The 24,223-nt window shown below is 40.9% G+C and overlaps 1 protein-coding gene across 6 annotated transcripts in view; it reads right to left on the bottom strand.

Annotated features, from left to right (window-relative positions):
- Positions 1-1,589: 1,589 nt before the first annotated feature.
- The window catches only part of efnb1 (ephrin-B1), a 210,056-nt gene continuing 187,422 nt past the window's right edge, over positions 1,590-24,223 (bottom strand). For 5 of the 6 annotated variants that reach the window (XM_048544214.2, XM_048544215.2, XM_048544216.2 and 2 more), the window contains exons 4-5: positions 17,035-17,166; positions 1,590-12,694 (exon numbers count right to left, since the gene is read on the bottom strand). In XM_048544214.2, coding sequence (XP_048400171.1) covers positions 12,309-12,694; positions 17,035-17,166 — 518 coding nt within the window. In that variant the 3' untranslated portion in view covers positions 1,590-12,308. The remainder of the gene's footprint in view (positions 12,695-17,034; positions 17,167-24,223) is intronic. The other variant, XM_048544217.2, reaches the window with a different exon arrangement.

Raw genomic sequence — 24,223 nt, 5'->3', positions numbered from 1 at the left:
GTGTGAAATACCTGTTGATTCAACAATGCATAATTGTACATGATGTAACTGGACAAGCTTCTCTATGTTTAGTTGGTTGGCTTTATTCACTACTTCACAGGACAAGTCCTTATTTACTCAGCAAGATATGCATACTAACTATATAACTACAGAACTGCCTGTTCCTTCAACAGGAAACGGGCTGTGTAACTATATTGCCATTTCGTCAGGGTAAAAGTTATTCACTTTACTATTCATAAAATTGTGTCTAGCAATGGAAACATTAACATGAAGACGTTATTTGCACAGTAACATAAGGTTATTCACTGTTTGCTGTTTATTCAATTGGTTTTAACAGTGCTTTACCAATAGTTAATTGAAAAGTGGACCGAGAAATTGTGTTCGACGTTGCTTCTGTAACTTCACACTGCTGATTTCCCAACTTTCAAGTATTTTGAGGATGGAGCAAGAGCAGTCACTGCACTTCCCTGAAAGGAGGCGAAAATAATGGAGACTCAGTTCTGGATAGATTCCAGCTGTTATTTCAGTGTTGTATTTGTCTGGAAGCAGTTACATGTCTACAGCCCTAACACTGATAGAATGCTATAGTCTTCAAGTTTGAAACGTCAAAGTAAAACTGATCTATGCTGAATCTTGCAATATTATTCTTGGCATATTAGTTTTCCCCCTCTCTGTCCAATGTGATTACATTTTCTGGCCAGTTTTGACTAATCTGCTTACTGATGGCCCAGCTAAAACCTTAACTCCAGCACAGCTTCTTATTTGCAACAAAGGGAATAATGATGAGACATAGCCAGCTGCATCCTACAGATCAATCAATATTATTAATATTTTATGAAATCCTACATCAACAGAAAAATTGCACAGAATCCCGCAATAATAATTAAACTAATTACATCAGCAGCTGTTTTGCTTCCAGAACCAATTCTATATATATCTCAAGCATTATCTGTTCTCTATATAGTGAGTTTGATGGCAAGTAAAGCTCCCTTTTACTGTTCCATCAAACAGCACCATGATGAGTACAACGTGGGTTTTTAAAAATTTTTGGGCTATCTTTGAGAAAATTAAGCATTCTTAAATAGAATTATATTGGATCATGGCATAAATTATCTCTAACCCTCAAAGGATTACTGAAAATGTAGAAGACCAGCCTGACCTGGAATAAAGACCTCAACAAGACCATAAAATTACCATATGTGTTTGTTTAACGTTCTGATATTGTGATTCATACAAAGATAAGTACAAACAGAAATGATCAAAAGCTGTGTGGAACATTATGGCCACTAAACTGCTGGTACTATTGAAATGCTTTGCTAAGGAAGAAAGGCAATTTAATCTAATATCCTCTACTTGTTTAAGAGATATGCTGAGGTATTTTCAAATTTACCTTCAATGACCGGAATAAAGTTTCAGTGCCTTCAGGAGATTAAATGATATTCAGTACATAAAGTTCACAAGAGGGTAAATCGTACATGGTATGTGAAAGTACTCGACTTCATAGGAGGAATCCATCAAATGTGAATCTAATCTATGTCATGTCTTGGACTGGGATTACATCATTGCCAAATAAACTATCCAACCAGAAATTCTTTATCAAATAATCCATTTAATAATTAAATCAACACTCAAACACAAACCACAGGAATGCTCCACAGCAGTTCACTTGCATCTATATCTGGAATATGGTACACACTGTTGGAGTTATTTAGTGGTGGATTGAGTATAGATCAACAATTGGATAAATGTTATCAGCTACAGAGCAATAAGGCAAAATACATTATTTTTCTCTCATCACAGTGTCCTGTGAGTTCCAAAAAAATGGATAAGTTTATTCTTGAGAAAGCAGTTGAATGTCCTGGGAGTTTTAGTGCAGAACAATGTGTGTTTAGTAGCGAGGTCTTCCACAGTCAAATAATTTGCTGTCACTCATTGTTGATATTGGCCACTTGGATGAGGAACAAAATCTGCTGTAAACTCCTGGGATCATAGCAAAGACAGCAGCTTCATGATATTACAAGCATGCATGGCAACAGGACCTATCCAATGTACATAATTTAGACAAATTTCACATAGAGGGATTTGATAAAAGAGAAATAAAAATGGCCTTTTGGAGGAAACTAAGTTTTGCAAAAGTACATAAGCAATATGCAAAGTAGAACACAGCATCAAAAGGTTTCACTTGAAAGCATGTAGGAAATAAAAAGTCAAACTCTTGAATATATATAACACCTTATCACATCCCAGAAATGTCTCAAAGTGCTTCACATACAAATGAATTAGATTGAAATGTGGTTACATGACTGTACGCACAGTCATTACTCCGCACAGTAAATCCTGCAAAGAACAAAAAGATCAACAACGAATGAATCTATTTTAAGTGGTGTTGATTAAGGGAATCTTAGTTGTCAATATATCAGAAAAGCACTCTGCTCTTCTTCAAATAGTGCATGGAATAGGCTCTTTAAAAAACTGATCCACAAGAACAGTTCCTACAATGTTACTTGGATACTTAACCTTATGATTCAGTGTGTCAAGAGCTACCAAATGAGACACTGCCACCAATCGTCATATGGGCTAACCAATATAAAAGATTTGTTAATCCAAGTAAGTCCATACATGTATAAAAAAACAGAAAATTGGTTTTGAAATTTTGTTTTTCTATGCATTATTTCTAAAGTCTTGTGGATACAATGAAAAAATATATTGTCAGTCAAATTTCACTGCAATATTTTATTAATATTTAAAAGATAAAAGTGGCAAGGTTTAGACTTAGAGCAGGGTTAAGTGAGGCGGTTTGATAGGAAATTGGTGCTTGATGTTTTCTACAACAATGACTAGATCATTGCAACATTACCACTGATTCACATATGCATGTATCTTTCTCTGTATGTAACTTTCTATATTCTGACTCAAACAGTATTGACAAGAATTCCTGTAATTTATACACATTGTGAGAGTGAAAATGTGTTCAGGAAGATTTGCTTTTGTAACTCACAATTTTGCTACACAATAACTCCCTTACATTTAATTTTAAAAATTATCATACAGTGATTCAACCCACTGCATTCACATCAACTGCATCAATGCTTCTTAGTATTCTACATTGATATAGATTCATTGACTTTGTCTAAAGACCATATTTTCTAAAAGTAAATGTCACAGCTAAGTGTAAAGAGACTCTGCAGGTCAATGTAATGCAGAAACATTACGTGGGAGTGGCAGGAGTGAATTGCACTATGCAAGGTGTGAAGCCAAACTTTGCAAATTGGCTGGTGTAGCAAACACTATGGGGAACTGTGCCAAAATGCAGGAGTACTTAAACAAGTTTGCAGAATTGATGGATATACATTTAACATGGTGAAGAGTGAAATGGCTTATCTCAGTAAGAGGAATAAAAAATCCACTTATTCCTTGGAACATTTGGAGTTAAATGAGGTAGGGGAGCAACAAGTTCTGAAGGGAGTCTACACAATCAGTTCTAAGATAATTGGAAAAGAACTTAAGGGAATGCAAGTCATTTTTGTTTGAATGCAGTAGGTGACTATGATTTGGAATTTTTAAATTATGTTTTTATTTGTTCAATAATGGGGTGTAGATGCTGCTGGCAATGCCCATACTTAATTGCCCTTATAAAAATGGCAGGAAGTCATTTTCCTCAGCCACTGTGGTCTGTGTAGTGAAGGTACTTTTACAATTTACAATGAAATAGAGAGATCCAGCAGTTTGATCAACAACGATGAAAGAATAACAATATATGTTCAAATCAGGACAGTCTATTACTGAGAGGGAAATTTGGAGGTGGGGGTGTTTCAATGCACCTGTTAACTTTGAGTTTTAGGTGGTGAACCTCCTGTTGGGAAGTAGCTGCCAGAGCTGTTGGGCTGCACCTTGGAAATGACACACACTGCTGTGCCGTGCTTTGGTGATGAAGGAAGAGAATGTTTCAGGTGGTCACAGCTAGTCAAACAGACTGCTTGACCTGTATGGTCTAAAAGTATGCTGAAGTTAAATTCAAAAACAAATTTCAAAAGCAGTTGATTTTAAAAAATTGAAAAAGGAAAAGGAAGAGACAAGTAAATATAATTAGCTAGTACTTCCAGGCAAGATAGGCTGTATGATGTTTTTCTATGAAAATGTCAAAAAGCGTGCAATCAAAATGGCTCATTCATTCTTAGAGTAACAGAATACAAAAGCAGAAAGTACTGTTAAGTTTATATAGAATCTTGTTTCAACCACATTGTTTAGTTTTGGTCTCTCTCCAAGAAGAGGATAGTGAAGCATTGGAGAAATTGCAGAAAATAACTTCACAAGGATAGTACCAGAACTGAGAGTATGTAGCTCTCAAGAAAGCCCATCCTGTGCACCAGTTCCAACAAAGTTAACATAAATAACATGATTCATGACAGAAGCCTGAAACTCAAAGTCTTTGGAGGATTACATGAGCAGTCCATTCATTTAATTACTCAGGTGCTGTGTAACTTTGAGTATAGACACTTGGTTATGTGTGGCTTGACAAGTAAAACAAACTAGAAATCAATAAAAGAAAGGGTGGCTAATTTCAACAACATGATGCTCATCACCTCTAAATGACCCAAGAAGACAATCACATTCAAATAGAAACTAAACAATCTTAAATAAAATACCCATGTGGAATAACCTCTGAGGCAAACAGAAAATAGAGGAAAATGAAGTACAAATTGGAATTTAATAAAGAGAGTCAGGCACTTTATATGCTGTATACCCAATACGCTGGAATGTGTTACAGAAATATATATATATATATATATATATATAGATGAGATACCCAATATGAGTTAGAGTATGACATTTGATCAAGGTGTTTGAAGGTGTAATATAAGTGTAAAATATGGGTTGGGATAAATTAAGGAGTTTGGATAATGGTGTGGGCTGTTGTCTTCTCATTACCCAAAGCAACAAGACATTTAAAGCTGATTTTGAATTACATTGGCAGGAATGCTATTTTACATAAAATAGATTTCATTTTTTGACAAGGATTAGATTTCAGTTTGTGTTGATGGTTGGGGCTAGTATCAAGAATGGCAACTAGTCAGCTCTTCAGGTAATGATTGAATAACAACAAAAGGTTTTTTAACGTCCCACAACATTACCAAAATGGAGCTATATCTAGAAAGATTTCAACAAAGTGTACCAAAATCACTATGCTCATACATTGGCCTAACTGGAACCTTCCAAATCACTAGCCTCAGAAAATCTTCACCAAATTTCTCTTCCCTATTACTGTATATATTATGAACATGTCCATTTCATTCAGTCTTGTGCTTCAATATACAGAAGCAAACTTTCACTTAATCACCAAATTCAAATTCACTTGATTGTCTTTCATTCTCTTGAATCTTGATGTCGACCTGAACTATGAACTTCAGCATGTCATCAACAGGTCTAAAATGCTGTAAAATATTTAGACTTCTCTTCCCTGTTTCCCATAGTTATGTACTGATGTTGTCATGAATTAAAGTTGATAACTCAGATGTATCTTTCTATGGTGTGAGGCTTGTGGGGTAAAGCAAACAGAAGGAAGCCCCAGAAATGCAGGAGGAAATTCTAAATACATTTAGAACAAAGTCACTTTCTTAATGGGTAATAGGTAAATGTACAACACAATGTGAAAAACATTGAGATTAAATTCCCAGTCTGTGTTACAATAGCTGATCTCATGCTAGAAATAAAATAGCTGCAATTCCCAGTCTAGATCACTATCAAGTGATTCTTCATCAAAATTTCTGTTGCAACACTTAGCAAATTCAATTTGTTGATTAACATTCATGGGTGAAGAACATATACTTGAGCTAAAGTTGTTGGTACTGTAACCAGAGATAATGCATGGGGACAAAAAAAAAGAGAAGACTGAAGGAAAAGGAAAACCCAAGAGTAGTGGGTTTAGCTCTTTTAGAGATTTTGTTCTTTTCTTGCATCCTTTCACAGCATTGTTGGATGTCCTACATGCACTGTCACCATGATTGTTGCTGTCTGATGGCAAGATTTATTTAAACATGCAGTTGATTCTGCACTGAGTCTTGCCCTTTAGGAGCAGATCATGAGGCCTTATGATTCCTGACTAATTTAAAAAGACACCACAATGACGTTGGTCAGTGGGAGGAAGCATCACAAGAATGCTCCATCCCATGGTCTGTCTTAACAAATTAACTTTAGTGCACTGATTGTTGACAGCATTTAGGCTCTACTAATCCTGCCTTAACAATGCCGAGCACAAAGAAACACAAGAGCACCTAAGGGCTTCTGCTCTCTGTCCTCTTTAGTTACTGCTACGGATGACCATATCTAAATGCTCGTTTGTGTGGAAAACCTAGAAGAATATCCAACGCCCATATTTAAGATACCAAGAAAGTTGGAACAGTTAAATAAGATGACAAAATAAGGTTATAATGATATTAAACTTGTATTTTAAGAGCTTGACAATTAGAGAATGAAGAAAAAAAGCAGAAAAGCTTGAATTTATATTCCTTCAAATCTTGGAGTGGATGAGTCAGAGTAGAAGGTGGTACAGTTACTTTTCATTTTAACAGAGTGACCATATCAGAGCAAAGGTAAGTACATTGGAGGAACAATGCAGTTGCATTTGTAGGAGAAGCTGTAATAGTTAAAGGAGTAACCAGGAATCTTTAACCCTCCCTTATGCCCATATTAAAATGAAAATTAACAGCATCTGCAATTGGAGTTGGTGTACCATACAGTTGCTTTCAGGGTCAACTCCAGTAAAAACAAATTATAGCACAAAATCATCTGCTCTTGCAGTGAATTCCTAATTCAACAATGCTAATGTGATGTCCACCCAGGATGGAGAATGGAAAAACAGTGGTAGTTGAATGAATGATTGTTAAGTTGCATGGAGTTATCCCTTACTTACACAGCCTGCAAGTGGAGATCTAACCAGGATTCCTGGGGTGTGGGGTGGTTATTTTACTAAGATCGATCAAAATTATAAAATTGGTCACATGTTAGTACCAGTAGATAAACTAGGCTTGCACTAAAATAATTAAGTGTTAACACCTAAGTCAGTGTGTTTAAGTGTTTTATTTTGTAAAGACAGTTATCAGTTACCTTGCCATAAAATAGGCAGTGGCAAATCTTCAAAAGAAAGGAAAATTGGACAGAATATATCACAATGTGACTGATCTCCTACCTCTTTTACATCCTGCCTAAGTTGAAAATTCTACCTATGTACTTTTGACTCTTGACCAGGAGTTGAGAGTAGTTGAGGACAGAGGGCAAATTTCAGAGTATGCTCTAATGATGCAGAAACCACACTAATCCACCAGCATGTATTACAAACATTTCTGTGTGTGTGTGTGTGAGTGTGAGTGTGAGTGTGAGTGTGAGTGTGTGAGTGTGAGTGTGTGTGTGATCATTCCACTCCTGAATTTTTTCCTGCTTTCACCTCATATCCCTTGATCCTTTTAGCCCTAAGAACTGTATCTATGTCCTTCTTGAAGCCATTCAATACAGGCTTACTACTCTCTGGATGAAAAAATTTTTCTTCGTCTCAACTGAAATTGGCCTACTTCATATCATCAGACTGAAACTTGACTCTGGACACCCAAACCACCAGGCACATTCTTCCTGTGCTTACCCTATTGAGCGCTTTTAGAATTTCAGCTCTTGCTCACCAAGGAACTATTATCTATACTTTAAAATATTCAAAGACTCTGCTTTCAATGCCTTTTGAGGAAGAGAATTCCAAAGACTCATGACCCTCTGAGAAAAAGAAATACTTCATTTCTGATTTTTAATCAGCTACCTTTGGAATTTCAAACAATGGCTGCTAGTTCACAGGAAGGAAACACCCTTTCTACATCCACCATGTCAAGAACTCTCAGTATCTTAATATTTCAAACAAGTCACCTCTTAATCTTCTAAGTTCCTGCAGATACAACCCTAGCCTGCAGAACCTTAGCTCATAAGAAAATCTACCTACTCCAGGTATTAATCCAGTAAACCTTCTCCGAAAGCTTTCCAACACATTCACATCTTTCTTTAAATAGGGAGAGCAATACTGGACCCTGTATTCCTGATGTGGCCTCACAAATGCGCTATATGACTGAAGTATAATGTTTCTTTTGTATCCAATTTCCCTCACATTAAACAATAACATTCTGTTAACTCTCCTCATTATTTGTTGAGCTTGCAAACAAACCTTTTGAAAATTCCTCTGCATCTCAGACATCTGCAGACTCACCATTTATGTTATATACTTTTTTTAATTCTTCCAATCAAGATGACAATTTCACATTTTCCAACACTACATTTCACTTACTAGATTTTTTTTCAACTAAATTAATCTGTATCCCTCCATAGCATCCTTACTTCCTCTTTATAACTTGTTACTTTTATCTATTTGCATGCCATAATGTGTAACTGTATATTTATCTATGGGACATATTTCTTTGTGCATCTACAGTGTACATCTGCACATACTTATGCAGGTCATATCTGTGCGCACCCAGATACACATTTCTTTAGATAGTATCTTTGTCTGGTTGTTTATGGCCATGTCATTTGTATACTTATATACATGCAGCAGGCCCTTCACATGTACAATGATACACTGGTTCTGTTTGCAAAGAAGGCATGTTTCATTACTTTTTTAATGATCCACTAAAATTTTGTCACCCAGCCAATCAAACACATCACCAGTCTTGAAACAAATGAACCTATCAGCATATAATCGCAGCAGAATGGGAAGCAGAGCGATGTGGAAATTGTTTCAAACCTGTTAGTAATCAAGATTTCAAAACAAGCTTTTATCTGAAATTGATTCAGAGAACAGATATTATCCATTCCAGAGCCTGCATTCTGGCTACATTTCAAAACCCAACTCAGACATTAGCTCCATAAATTAAATATGACTGAAGTGCGCATATAACTGTTTTTAGGAATAATTCTTATTTTTCTTGCACATTCTAAAGACTTTTGAAATTGACTCATTTTTCTCAGGCTTCCACGACTGAGATTCGCAGACTAATTTTAGCCCACTACAATAATGGAGATAACAAAAGCAATATACTGTCAATGTTGGAAAATTGAAACAAAAACAGAAAATGATGGAAGTGCTCAACAGGTTAGGTAGCATCTGTGAAGAGAAGCAGAATGTGACATTTCTGACTGATATCTTTTCACCAGTTGCCATGAAAGATCACAAGTCCAACGCCGTTTCTGTCTCAACCAATGCTGCCAGACCTGCTGAGTATTTTTTTATCATTTTCGGTTATATTACACAAAAAGTGTTGAATTTGTCACTTCAGCGCAGTTTATTTTAGAGGAGATATTTATTTGGAATGCTTTGTCAAGTATACTAACTGAAATGCTCTTCCAGTCAACAATGCTCGTCAATCTCCTCACTATATTGAGATAAATTCTGTGGCCATATTCTTCAGTCTCGTTCACAGCATGTGTTAACCTGCTATGTATCTCCAGAAAAAGGGAAGAACAGCAAAGGAGGATTTTTGGCCTTTGGCTGATGCTTTGGAATCCATAAAGCTTCTTCTTCCACTCTTGTCATGTTTAATGCCTTTCAGATTTTAATATCTTGACTGGAAGTCCTATTACTGTTGTACTGACAATTTTGTTCATTTCATTGATTCTGTTTGTTCAATTTTCCTAAAGCTTTAATATTATTTTGTTATTATGCATTCGTGCTCTTGGATACTGCCAAATTTCTCAAACAAACAAGCATGTCAAAAGATTAAAACTACACGTTTTAGAGATTGAAATGAAAGGAGCAAATGTTAAAAATTCAATACTGGAATGTCAGCATCTGAAAGGGGTACAGTGGCATGTTTTAGATGGGTGATATTGGTCAACATTCTCCCTGATTATATATGCCACATTAGACATTTGCTGGCAATGGATTGAGGCAAGAGCATCACTGGATAGAATACAGGACACATGCAACTAGGAGGTCAGCATGAATTCAAACCATCAATATAGGTGCAATCAACTCAACCTCACCAGCAACATGTATCTCAGCACCACGTTCCTGCAACAGGTACTTTGAAAAGCAGACTAAAAGACCGAGAGCTGAAGGGAATCAATTAAACTGAAATCACTACATAGCAAAAGACTTGTGTTTTCATCAATACATTGAAAAGTCTTCTGGATACAATATTCTTTTATTACTGTGAAACTTAGGCATAAGGGCCCAGATTGAAAAGAATGAGAACAGTGCTGTGACAAATAAAAGGAGTAGTATTTAGGTTAACACCAAGTTACACTTTTAAAAGAGTATATCAATTTTAAAAGTAAGGGTAAACAGATAGGAACTAGGTTCTACTATGTAGTTTCCAAACAATTAATCGAAATATAAAATGTTGCAAAATGGGTCTTGAATCAATCAGAGTTAGATGCAGGGTGCAGCAACTGCATGGCATAGGGATATTTGAAACTTAGCAGGAATAAAAGGAAACAATATAGAAGATATAATATTGCTAAACCGAGAGGGAGAGAGAGAGAGAGAGAGAGAGAGAGAGAGAGACCACAATGGTTGCAACAGAGAGAGCTGTTTGATGGACAAGTTGATATTTTATTTATTTTTTTGCGGTATGACATTAAGTTCCCTCAATTGATAGGGGAATAGAAGGAAGAATAAATCAATTTCAAAGTGTGAAATCGAACAGCCCATTGAGTTATTCAACAGTGGTGCACCAAAAGGTCTTTCAGTGAATAAGCTGAGAATTATTAGCAACCTTCACCGGTGCTGCAGGAAATCACCAGGGCTGATCAAGGCCTTGCTGGTAGGTGTACACCATCAAAACTCAAATCTATTTGACTAAAACTAAGGAAAGAACTCCCATTCAGGATGAATCTTGCATAAAACCATGACTGATAACATTTCCCCCACCCCATGAGTTGAAGGCATTTTATATTGTTTTAAATATTTTAAACCCCCATCTATCTACAAGCTCTGAAGGCAATGAAGGACACACGTTCAAACTAGTCTGTAAGGTCAATGCCTGCCCATTATAACCTCTGTCAGCAGTTTTAGTATCAGAACTTCACTCCTTTCAGGATAGTCTGTAAGTACATCTGGATCTCATCCCCAAGTATAGCCTTATGGCCCTGCTACGACATTGGGAGAAATGAAAAACTTTCTTCCCCCTCAAATTTGCCCCCATCTCTCTGATTTATACTATTTGAAACAGGAAGACAAATCTTATATTTGCTTTTCTTTTGTATTATCCTGGACTGAAAGACCAAGCTGGGCTAGTTGGCCATTGTTAACATTTACTGTACTGCCATAAGACAATCATTTCTTGCATACCTCACCAGGCAAGCCCATAATCCCCAATAAGGTATAAATCAAAGGCTGCACATTAACTAGACTAATCTTAAAAAGATCAACTAGTAATCAATTGCACCCTGATTACCACAGACTATCTGAGCATTATTTCACTAACCTTGGTTATAATTCTTGTCAAAATATTTTCAAAAGGAGCTGGGGGTGAGGTGGAGGCTGGATTTATACATAAACTAAGGATAGACTGTTGAGTATGTTTATAATTTACAAAGATCACATTACAACAAAAAAATATCTTTCAATCAAGGATTGGGAAATGAGTAAGAGGGAGCGTAGTTGAAATGAACAAGGAAAGTAAATGTGAAATGTCCTTCCCCCTGACCCAACCCAATCTGAGTTTTTGCGTTGTAAGTCTCATCCCCTGAGCAGTTGGAGTTCATAAAGTTTTGAAGCAGCTTCAAGATCTCTGTGCTACAGAGAGCCAACTGCTTCATGATCCTCAGTCTTTTTAATTGTCTGTTTGGAGACAGCCCTAGTTTTGCAATTCAACTGTGGCTTCTCCTCTCAACTTAAATGTTAGAGGCTTTCATCTTCTCACTACTTTTCAAATCTTTCTTGCATTTGGAAAATGGAAGATAGAAGAGGGTGGAATTTTTTTTGAGCTCCTCCCTCTTTCAAGCCTTTTACTGAGGGAATGGCTTTGCGGAAAAGAAAGAAAAGGCTGTGAACAGATCTGAGCCCATCACAAACGAGAATTCTTCAGCCTCCTTGGTTGCAAAGAAAAAGTCATCTTCCAATTTTCTTTTTTTTCTTTTTTTCTCTTTTTTTTCTCTTAAAACATTAGCTTGCTGAACTTAATACTGAAATCTTTCTTGCTGGCCACAGTCACAGTTTTATCCATACTCTCCCAAAGACACTTTGTATATAGGGAGTCTGTACACGTCAGGAGAAGATTCAGATATTATGAAAAAGGCCAGATGACACTCGGAATTCTCTCACATTTTCCTGGCTATCAAACTTTGTAGTAGATGTTTGCAGGGCTCTGTGGAGGCATCTCCTGAACAATATACACTGGATGGCCATAGTCACCGCTGACTTTTTCATAGTGAGGACAATAATTGTTATCATTAGTCCTCAGCGGGATTATGATGTCACTGGGCTCCGAGCCACTATTTCCACTACACTTTGGGCTTGCCAGCGTGTTCAGGGAAAGGACTGCTGATCTCTGCTGGGAACTCTTCCTATGTCGCTTTCGGAACTTTATCAAGAGGACCACGAGGAAGATGATGATGAGGATAAAGATGATGCAGCCTGCTCCAATTGCAGCAAACAGTGCCATTTTTGAGCCAAAGATTCCCTCATTCTTGTTCAGCTTGTCTTTAATCTGACTGTCAGTAGCTGTTGAGAGAGAACAGGGAAATAAGTCAGTTTCTGATACTGAACAATATTTTGGCTCAACTCAAAAGCTTAAAACAGATTAACTACCATAACATCAACAAACAAAAAAAATTGATTTAACTGTCCATTTGGTTTGGACCTCTTACAGAGATGGTGGCTTCGTAGGCACAAAGTTACAGCGTTAAAAATCGAAAGAAATACAAAGTTACAGGGTTCACCGCTGGACCATTTTGAGAAGAAAGTTCCATCTTTTTAAAACTTCCTTTTTCTGTTTCCTGGATTTCCTCCACAACCTATGACTGGTAGAACATCATGGGTTGGTCACTCAGAATCAGGGTAGCATGTTGCCTTTATGACACCAATAGGCCCAACATGATTTTCCAACCTTGCCAGGAGAGTGTAGTTGGCTTAGACCTGTTCAGAGCTCCAGTTTTGCAACACTGTGCACAATACAACCACTCTGCTCATTGGACACTTTTTTAGATGGCACCTATTTGAAGATGCCCCAAAAAGCAAGTAAATACCCAAAGTATTAGACTGGTAAAATTATTCTAATCACAGCTGAGTCAGTCAGAAGTTAGGACAAAAGATTAAATGTTGACACTTAACTGCTGTAATGGAGGTACACAGTTACACATAAGCCACTTCCTAAGGTTGAGGGGATGACAAGAAAAGCTGCTCTACTACCCATACTGATCAAGCAGAGACAGAATTGTTTTTCCTTTATTCTTTCATAGGATGTGGGTGTCATTGACAAGACCAACATTTATTGTTCATCCCTCAATGCCCTTGTGTGGCTTCCTAGGCCAATTCAAAAATAGAGGCATCCACACTGCTGTGAATCTAGAGTCACATGTAGTTCGGACAAGGTAGGAATGGCAGATTTCTTTCTTAGTGAACCACTTAGGCTTTCACGATGATTGACAATAGTTCCAAGATCACAATTACTGAGATTAGCTTTCAGTTCCAGATTTATGTATTAATTAAAAAGTTACATTCCATCAGCTGCCCAGGTGGGATATGAGCTTGCTCCTGCAAAGCATGAGGATCTGGGTTACCACCTCAGTGACATTACCACGACACCACCATACTGGGTTTATGGCATTAAACTGCATCAGACAAAAATGAACCTGAAGAATGATTTATTGAGCTCCAGCAGCAAAAATCTGAATCCATCTATTGTACAATCAGAGAGGCTATGGCACACATAACAAAGCTTAATTTGGCAGCAAAAAAAAGTGAATTGTAGTACAAGACGGAAAAAAACAAAATTATACCAAAAAAAAACTTGTGATTAGCAGCAACTCTATATGAGCTCAATGTGAGACAGAAAGGCTGAGAAAAAGAGGGAGACACAGCAGGTATGAAACAAATAACACGTAGACAATTATGATGATTAAGATCTTAATTAATTTATTTTGTCTGGAATATTTCCCCTTTAGATTCTGTTGTTACCACTGAAATGTTCAATATCAAGTAAGCGGGGTGCCACAGCATCAATACCTGGAACACTCAGTTGGTAAGGGAGTTTTCAAACCACTGCATTTCCCTCTCAATCAGATCCCAAGGGATTAAACTGTGTCAATATGGAAACTAGTCTGACTCAGTCTAAGTCTGATATTTTCACACAACTATTCTATTACCTTGAATCCAAGTAAAAGGGATCAATCCCAAGTTTAAATCGACCGTGACATGAAAATGGTTTGATAAAATCTCAGAGCAGCACTGATGCTCAATTTATGTCGAGCTAAGTAATCTCAGCTAGGTTGCAGTTAGAATTATACAATTGATGTTAATGTTCTTGGGTGAGAGACAGGTTTAAGCAACCTAAAATCAACCTGCAATATAGCTCTTGACCACTTTTGTGGAACTCTTAATGAAACATACTGGTGATCTGTGGGTTGGGGTAAGAATCAGTGTTGGCTGTGAGGTTCCTGCCACATTTTAAAGAGCCTGAAAGCACTTTCTCTCCAGGCTCGCACACAAAGAACGGTGATTATCAATAAGAAAACATGAGGATGAAAGCCAAGATCCTGATGATGTACATGATACTCTTGACCAGCTCCATCATTCGCTTTGGGGATGGCTGAGTTTTTAGTCACGTTGGGGCAGTTTTTTGTTCTAGGTTTGAATGTTAAAAATTACCTACTTGCTGCATAGTGTGGACCGCCTGTGCCTAACATAAACTCACTGACTTTTGTACTATTCAATTTGACAGAAAGAATAACTAGCAGATTCTGTAAGTGACAGCATTTCCCATCAGGTTTTATTTTCTGCACTCAGCCTAGGTTTTGCTTAATCTCGTGGTAATAAATATAAACATTTATGCCCTGGAACCTACTCTCTGGAACGCCTTTCTCAATTTATTTTTGCCTCTCCACATCCTACAAAAATTTTCCAAGCTCATCTTTTCAACCAAGTTTTCAGTTATCTGGTCAAACTTCCACCGAATGGCTCCAGTAACAGTTTTGAATTTTTTCCCTTCATTGTAGAATCACTTTGGGACATTTTTCCATATTCAAAGCACTTTTATAATGCATGTTATTATTGATGTCATTGTGCTGAAGTAGCTACCACTTTAGCTTTTCTAAAACATCTTTCGCTTTTCTTTGGATTGAAATGTCAGTCTGACTCAGTTAATGCATTGTCACTACCAAGGCAGGTTGAAACTCCATGTGAGGAATTGAGCATAAACTAAGCTGACACATCAGTGAAGTACCAGGGAGTCTTGCACCATGTCAGAGTTGTTGGCTTTTAGATGAGACAATAAACTGAAGTCTCATCTGCCAGTCAAGGTAAGACAAAAACTATGGTATTATTTGGAAATTTTCCCAAAGCTCTGGCCAACATTTATTAGTCAACGAATATCAACAAAAAAAAAATTTGCTGATTGTTCATCTAAATAACAAGGAGTTCTGGCCACTGCTGGGAACGCATCAAGAAAGTGGATCACTGCAGGTGAATAAGGAGATAAGCTGTGTGGGCTTTGGTGAAGACTGCTCAGGAGGTTTCAGAAAGGGGGACATGGCTGGGGATTGCAGCCATGTTCCATAAGCCATAGGGGGATGTGAAACTCAAGGGAGGGGTCCTTCTATAAATGCAAGGGAGCTTGGAGGGCAAGCTCCCAAGCAGTGGAACCTGGGAGGCTTCAAACATGGTGTCAGCTTCTGCCTACTGTGGCATGAGTGGGACGAGGCCCTAAAGTGGCCATTAATTGGTCAAAAATTGAGGCAGAATCAGAGGTGGCCAGGTGGTTAAAGGCAAGGAACGGTACCCACGGTAATATGCCAGTTCTATGGCCCTGCCCACTTGCTCCCTGGGTATTGTAAAACTAGAAAATAAAGATATCAAGCAATATGTGGACAGTGTGGGAAAGTAGCACTGAGGTAGACAATCAGCTGTGGTCAAGTTGAATGTCAGAGCAAGCTTGAGGGGCTGAATAGCTGAGTCCTGCTCCTATGTTCCTTTAGTCTGCCTATAACTCAGAATCAGAAGAAAGAAAATTAATATTCATCCAGAGATAGTTAATAAATGAAACAGACTGCCCAAGGTGATTGCTATTGTCTAGTCGTGAGAGAGGGAAAGCCCATACTCTGAATTCAGACAACAGGGATGGAGACAGATCCGGCTAAGATCAATGGATTCACAAACCTTTTTGAGAAGGAACAGAAAAATGCCATTTACCTTTTACAATTATTGTTTTTTGGATTCTCATCACAACTGGGATTTGAAATACTTTCTGTTTGTTGTCTCAGAGTACAATTCCTACCAATTTCCCAGCTTAGGTACAGTGCAGGCCCAGAATGAAACCCCCCCCCCAACACAGCCCTTGCCTCAAAAGAATACTCCCTGCATCCGTATGTCAGATCTCCCTACTTCTCGCATCATCCCAATCGAAAGAAACTGACAATTTAGCTTTGACTTATGATGAAATAGGACCAACAGTTTTCTTAGGCTTGTACCTACCAGGAACTGGATTGAATGCCTAGGTTGATTTAAGTGGAATCAATCATGCCTGTGGAGATATTCAGGCCAATTTTCTTGATTCTATTAACTGTACCCATAGAAAATGCTAGCCAAAACTTTTGTACTTTTGATTTGTATCAAATACCATTTAGACTGTTTAAATTAATGGTTGCAAAGATGGGAACAACTATAAGAGACTCTCTTCCAGGTGCACAAAGTCAGAAGTTTACTGTTTTTTCATCCTGAGTTGCAAATAAACCCAGGACCCATAGGTAAAAGTCCATTGTATTTACCAGTCTCTGGAATCATTTAACATCTTTACCTTCAGGAAGGAGAATTATGGAAAGACATCCTACAAGTTCTATCTTCCTCACCTGTGTTCCCAGTTTTATCTTCTGAAGATGGCTCCTTCCAGAGGGAGATAACGCTCTTCACTGTGTTATCCTGGCCTTTACCTGGCGCTCTTGTAGGATTCTTTTCTTTCAGTGTTGGCCTTGTGTTTGGATCTGGATGGAAGGGAGATGGAAATTACTGACTGCACCAGTTGTCTGGCACTCCATTGTCAGAATCAGTGTAGTGCTGTTGGTTAACATCAAGATATCAAACATGAACACTGAGGCAGCAGTCACATAGCAACAATGCTGAACTGCACAGCAGTGAGATTTAGATTCTGGCAATGTGAACACAGAGCAAGGGTTAGGAAATTTGAAAGGAATGTCTCACGGGACCCCGTGTTCACACCCTTTTAAATTGGTCAAGCAGTTGTCTGATTGCATGAAAGAGTGAAACGGGGCAAGGACTTTGCCAAAATTAGAGAAAGGTGATGTAAAAGCACTAATTTGGGATTCGGTGATGAACAAGACTTCCATCTTGAGGGCCTGGCTCCTAAACTAGCCAGACCGCGGGCATGTATTAGTAATTTATAAAGTTTGTAACTTAACCAGTGCATTGTAATGTGGACACTTTCATTGCATAATTTAGTAAAAACAATCTAATTTGCCTAATCTATAAACATTTCTCAATCTCAGGAACTACCCTGAAATTCACAGCCATTTTGCCTGCTCTCCACAGTAAGCAGACCAACTAAACTTCTTACTGCGAAGTCTGGACTGTTTTCAGGGCTAGTCTATGTCTCAAAAGCACATATAGCTCACTGTTGAGGGATGTAAGATTCCAGATGGTCCAACGCTGAGCTGAACATAAGTTTGGTCTTTGAAAGCTGGGGAGGGTAATCGCAGGGACGGTGGGAAAAGGCTTGTCATCAGATGAGTGTGGCACCAAGATGAACATGAATTCCCTCAAGATCAAAAGCAGCTTTTGAGTGAGTACAGTAAAAATAAGAACTAACAAAACTGAGGCTAATAGGAAACCCACAGTGATAGGGGTCATAACTGACCCAAAACAAAATGTAGAATCCCATCTGCATTGTAATCATCCAGCCCAGAGACCTTAGTGGATGGGTTTCTCAGTATGATGTCCTTTACCTAACCATCTTCAACTGTTTCATCAATAACCTTCCCTTTGCCATAAGGTGAAGAGAGGCCTGTTCATTGTCTATCCACAGTGTTCATCTCCGTAATGACTGAAGAATCCCTCGCCAGCCAACAATATCCAGCTTAGCCTGACTAGTGCAACTTTGTACTACTCAAGTGCCAGATAATGGTCATCACAAGTAATATCCAACCACCTCTTCGAAATTTTCAGCTGCATTTTTGAATCCTTGTATCCCAATCTAAGGTGAGCAACTGACTCCGACTGTTACATCAATGCTATGATTCCAGAAAGGGCAGAGTTAGGGTGCGCTCTGATGAGTGGTTCACCGCCTGACTCCTCAAAATTTCTCCATCATTTACTTGGTTCAAATCCAGACGTTAATGGACACCAGGCAGCTGGTTGGCAATAGCTGTGACAGCGTTCAAGGAGCCCAATATCATTCAGTTCAATGAATAAAAGCAAAATGCTGCAGATGCTGGAAATCTGAAATAAAAGCAGAATGTGCAGGAGAAACTCAGCAGGTCTGACAGCATTTGGGGGCAAAGGAAAACTGAGTTGAATGTTCCAAGCCTGGTATGTGTCTTCTTCAGAACTGGAGGGAGCTGAAAAACGATGGTTTTTATGCGAGTGACAGAGTTGGACGGAGGAGCAGTGGCCATTAGTGTACTCATAGCAAAAGAGAATGGCAGTGATAATAGCAGTAAAGGAATAATAGACATATAAAACAGGTGTAAACGTTAGCAGTAGAAAGGAGAAAAATCAGTCCACTCTGCTAAGAGCAAAGCCAACAAGAAACAGCCAGAGAAGAATTGGAGGGGGTCGGGAGGGTGGAATTATAAGGAAAATTGGAAGACAGATGACATGCTTTGAAACTGAGGAACTCAATATTGAGTACGAAAGGCTGTAAAGAGCCCAAGTGAAAAATTAGGTGTTGTGCCTCGAGCTTGCATTGAGCTTCATTGTAACGGTGTTGTAACACTCTACCGCCCCAGTTTTCATATTTAAAGGATTATCTTCTGCGTCCTCCAACAGAATGCCAACACTATATATATCTCCCCCCCCCACCCACCCACCCCCCCTCCCCAATGTCAGTGTTCCACACAGAATGATCCCTCCATGGTACCCTGATACATTCTTCCATCACTCCCATCACTTCCTTGCTCCACCATGATGCTTTTCCATGCAATTGCAGAAGTTGCAACATTTGTCCATTCGCCTCCTTCCTCCTCAACTGCTGAGGTCCCAAACACACCTGCCATGAAGCAACATTTTACTTGTAAAAACAAAACTGAAAGAACTGCGGATGTTGTAAATCAGAAATAAAACAGAAGTTGTTGGAAAAGTTCAGCGGGTCTGGCAGCATCTGTGAACAGAAGCCAGAGTTAACACTTTGGGGTCCAGTGACCCTTCCCCAGAATGGATGGTAGCTGGGAGAATATCGGTTTATATGCAGAAGATAAGAGGTGGAGGGGGAGGAGTAAGGAGTAAATGATAGGTGGGGATAGAGCCCAAAGAAAGAGAAGAACAGTTAGACAGTCCAAGTAGTGGATAATGATCTTGCTGGGAGGATGAATAGCTGTTAATGGAGACTGCCAGTGGCTAACAATAGGTAGTGAGTAATGGCAGGCTTCGTGATAACAAGGCCTGTTGTGTGGAGTAAGGGCTAGGACATAGTGGATTTCAGGCCCTAAAAGTATTGAGTCCAGAGGGCTGCAGGGTCCCCAGTCGGGAAATGAGATAGTGTTCTTCCAGCTTGTGCTGACCTTCGCTGGGACACCGCAGCAAGCCAGAGACAGAGATGTTGGCCAGGGAACAGGGTGGTATGTTAAAGTGGCAGGCAACGGGAAGCTGAACATCTTTTTTGTGGACAGAACGTGAGTGTTCTGTGAAACGATCACCCAGTCTACATTTCTCCAATGTGGAGAAGACCACATTGTGAGCAGCGAATGCAGTAAAGTAGATTGTGAGAAATGCAGGTAAAGTGTTGCTTCCCCTGGAAGGTATGTTTGGGCCCTTAGATGGTAGAGAGGGAGGAGGTAAATAGGCAGGTTTTACATCTTCGGCAGTTGCAGGGGAAGGTGCCAGGGGCTGGGGGGAGGTGTTGGGAGAGGAGGAACAGTAGACTAGGGTGTCCAGGAGGGAATGGTCACTACAGAAGGCAGATGATGGAGGGGAGGGGAATATGTGTCTGGTGGTGGCATCTCGGTGGAGGTGGAAGAAATGGTGTCTGATGATCTTCTGGATGTGGATGCTGGTAAGATGGTAGGTGAGGATGAGGGGAACCCTATCGCTGTTGTGAGAGGGGAGAGAAGGGGTGAGGGCGGAAGTGCGGGAGATGGGTTGGATCTGGTTGAGGGCTCTGTTGACAACAGTGTTGCGGAATCCTCAGCTGAGGAAGAAGGTGGACATTTCAAAGGCTGCCTTTTCAAAATTGGCCTCATCTGAACATATACAACAGAGACAGAGGAATTGGGAGAACGGGATGGAGTCTTTCCAGGAATTGGGGTGTGAGGATGTATAGTCCAGGCAGCTGTGGGTGTCAATGGGTTTGTAATGAATATTGTGGCCAACCTATCCCCAGAAATGGAAACAGACACGTCAAGGAAGGGAAGGGCGGAGTCAGAGATGGATCAGGTGAAAGTGAGGGCTGGGCGGCATTGGAAGTTAAATCGATGCACGTTTCCAATTCTGGACAAGAGAGGGAAGCGACACCGATGATATAATTGATATATCAGAGAAACAGTTGTAAGTGGGGGCCAGAATAGAACTGGGACAAGGAATATTCCACGTACCCCACGAAGAGACAGGTATAACTGTGGCCCATGCAGGTACCCATGGCAACCCCTCTTACCTGAAGAGAATGAGAGGAGTTAAAAGGGAAGTTGTTGAGGGTGAGGATGAGGATGATCTCAGCTAAGTGAAGAAGGGTGACGGTAGGTGGGGATAGTTCAGGCCTTTGATCCAGGAAGAAGCAGGCAGCCCTGAGACCATCCTGGTGGGGGATGGACATTTAGAGGGATTGCACATCCATGGTGAGGCGGAGGTGGCTGGAGCCTGCAAACTGGAAGTTCTGAAACTGGCATAGCGTGTCATCGGCTTGGACCAGGGGAGAAAAGACTGAGTCACGGTTGGAAGAGATAGGTTCTGTGGGGCTGAAGCAATGTGTCTGCCTGAACAGTCCTGTTTGTGGCTTTTTGGAAGGACGTGGAAAAGAGCTGTACGGGCTTGGGATACTATCAACTTGGAAGCAGTAGAGGATAGATCACCAGATGAAATTAGCTCAGTGACTGTATTTGATTCAATGGCCTGGCGATAGTGGGGTCCAGGGGAAGATAGGAAGAGGTATTTGAGAGCTGGCACTCAGCCTCTGCAATCCGGAGGTCAGGACACCAGGCTACAGCAGCACCACCATCCTTATCAGCTGGCTTAATAACAAAGTCAGGGTTGGACCTAAGTGCATGGAGCGTTTATATTTTAATTGTACTTCTTTCCATTTAGTCTGTTGTTATCATCGCTTATGATGCAGTCTCCTTTACAGTGTTGACAACAAACAAAGACCATCTGACTGCTTTACAAAATACTGCAGCTCTAGCTGCAAGGATATTTGGAATTCCAGTTGCTTGTCATTTCAGTGACTCACCTTGCTCCCACACTAACATTCCCACTCTTGATCTGTGAGTGTTCCAATACGTTCTGATTTTATCAACTGGTACAAATTAGTTTTCTTGCTTTCAAGGGACTCAATACCTTTTCCATGTAACTGCCAGTGCCTATGCATATAACATTTGTCCGATGCACGGCAGCAATTCACTGGGTTGATTTCAATAGCATTTCCTAGCCACGTGCCACGACCGATGTAGAGAAGGCCACATTGGAAGCAGCAGATACAGTAGACCTTGACATCGGTGAGACCAAGCGTAGATTTGGGGACGCCTCCTGGACACCACCCCCCGGCCTCTTACCCTCCCTTGACCTCTTCATCTCCAACTGCCGTTGAGATATCAATCACCTTAGCCTCTCCGCCATTCTCACCCACTCCAACCTCTCCCCTGCAACGTGCAGCTTTCCGATCCCTCTGCTCCAACCCCAAGCTCACCATGAAACCCGCAGACAAAGGAGGTGCAGTTGTAGTAAAGCACACTGACCTCTACATCGCCGAGGCCAAACGCCAACTGTCCGACACTTCTTCCTACCGCCCCCTGGATCATGACCCCACCCCCGAGCACCAAATCATCATCTCCCAAATCATCCACAGCCTCAACACCTCAGGTGACCTCCCACCCACAGCCTCCAACCTCATTGTTCCCTAACGCCACACCGCCCGCTTCTATCCCCTTCCCAAAATCAACAAACCCGCCTGCCCTGGTCGACCTATTGTGTCCGCCTGCTCCTGCCCCACCGAGCCCATATCCACCTATCTGGACTCCATTTTCTCCCGCTTGGTCCAGGAACTCCCTACCTAGGTCCGTGACACCACCCACGCCCCCCACCTTCTCCAGAACTTCCAATTCCCCGGTCCCCAACACCTCATTTTCACCATGGACGTCCAGTCCCTATACTCCTGCATTCCCCATGCAGATGGCCTAAAGGCCCTCTGCTTCTTCCTGTTCTGCAGGCCCAACCAGTCCCCCTCCACCAACACCCTCATCCACCTAGCCAAACCCGTCCTCACCCTCAATAAGTTATGTGGAGCAATCCCTCTTCCATATCTTCACTGGCCCTAAACCCCACCTCTTCCTCCGTTACATTGATGACTGTATCGGCGCCACCTCGTGTTCGCAAGAGGAGCTCGAACAGTTCATCCACTTCACCAACATCTTCCACCCCAACCTCAAGTTCACCTGGACCATCTCCAACACATCCCTTACCTTCCTGGACCTCTCTGTCTCTATCTCAGGCAACCAACTGGAAACCGATGTCCATTTCAAGCCCACCAACTCACACAGCTACCTAGAATATACCTCCTCCCACCTACCTTCCTTCAAAAATTCCATCCCCTATTCCCAATTCCTTCACCTCCGCCGCATCTGTTCCCAGGATGAGGCATTCCACTCCCACACATTCCAGGTGTCCTCGTTCTTCAAGGGCCGCAACTTCCCTCCGCAGTGGTCGAGAACGCCCTTGACCGAGTCTCCCAAATTTCCCGCACCTCATCCTTCACACCCCGCCCCTGCAATAACTGCCAAAACAGAATCCCCCTAGTCCTCACATGCCACCCCACTAACCTCTGCATACACGCATCATCCTCCGACATTTCCGCCATCTACAATCCGACCCCACACTTCAGAGATTTTTCCATCCCCACCCTTGTCTGCCTTCCAGAGAGACCACTCTCTCCGGGACTCCCTTGTCCGCTCCACACTCCCCTCCAACCCCACCACACCCAGCACCTTCCCCTGCAACCGCAGGAAATGCTACACTTGCCCCCACACCTCCTCCCTCACCCCCATCCCAGGCCCCAAGATGACTTTCCACATCAAGCAGATGCTCACCTTCACATCTGCCAATGTGGTATACTGTACCCGTTGTGGCTTCCTCTACATTGGGGAAGCCAAGCGGAGGCTTGGGGACCACTTTGCAGAACACTTCTGCTCGGTTCGCAATAAACAACTGCACCTTCCAGTCGCAACCCATTTTAACTCCTCCTCCCATTCCTCAGACGACATGTCCATCATGGGCCTCCTGCAGTGCCACAATGATGACACCCGAATGTTGCAGGAACAGCAACTCATATTCCGTTTAGGAACCCTGCAGCCCAATGGTATCAATGTGGTTTTCACAAGCTTCAAACTCTCCCCTCCCCCACTGCATCCCAAAACCAGTCCAGCTCGTCGCCACCTCCCTAACCTGTTCTTCCTCTCACCTATCCCCTCCTCCCACCTCAAGCCGCACCTCTATTTCCTACTTACTAACCTCATCCCGCCTCCTTGACCTGTCTGTCCTCCTCGGACTGACTTATCCCCTCCCTACCTCCCCACCTATCTTCTCCTCTACCTATCTTCGGTCCGCCTCCCTTCTCTCCCTATTTATTTCAGAATCTTCTCCCCATCCCCCTTTTCTGATGCAAGT

Source organism: Stegostoma tigrinum, chromosome 15 (genome assembly GCF_030684315.1).
Source record: "Stegostoma tigrinum isolate sSteTig4 chromosome 15, sSteTig4.hap1, whole genome shotgun sequence".
In the NCBI taxonomy this organism is placed as follows: Eukaryota; Metazoa; Chordata; class Chondrichthyes; order Orectolobiformes; family Stegostomatidae; genus Stegostoma; species Stegostoma tigrinum.
Note: the sequence above shows the minus strand (reverse complement) of the source record. Positions and strands in the feature narration are given on the sequence as shown.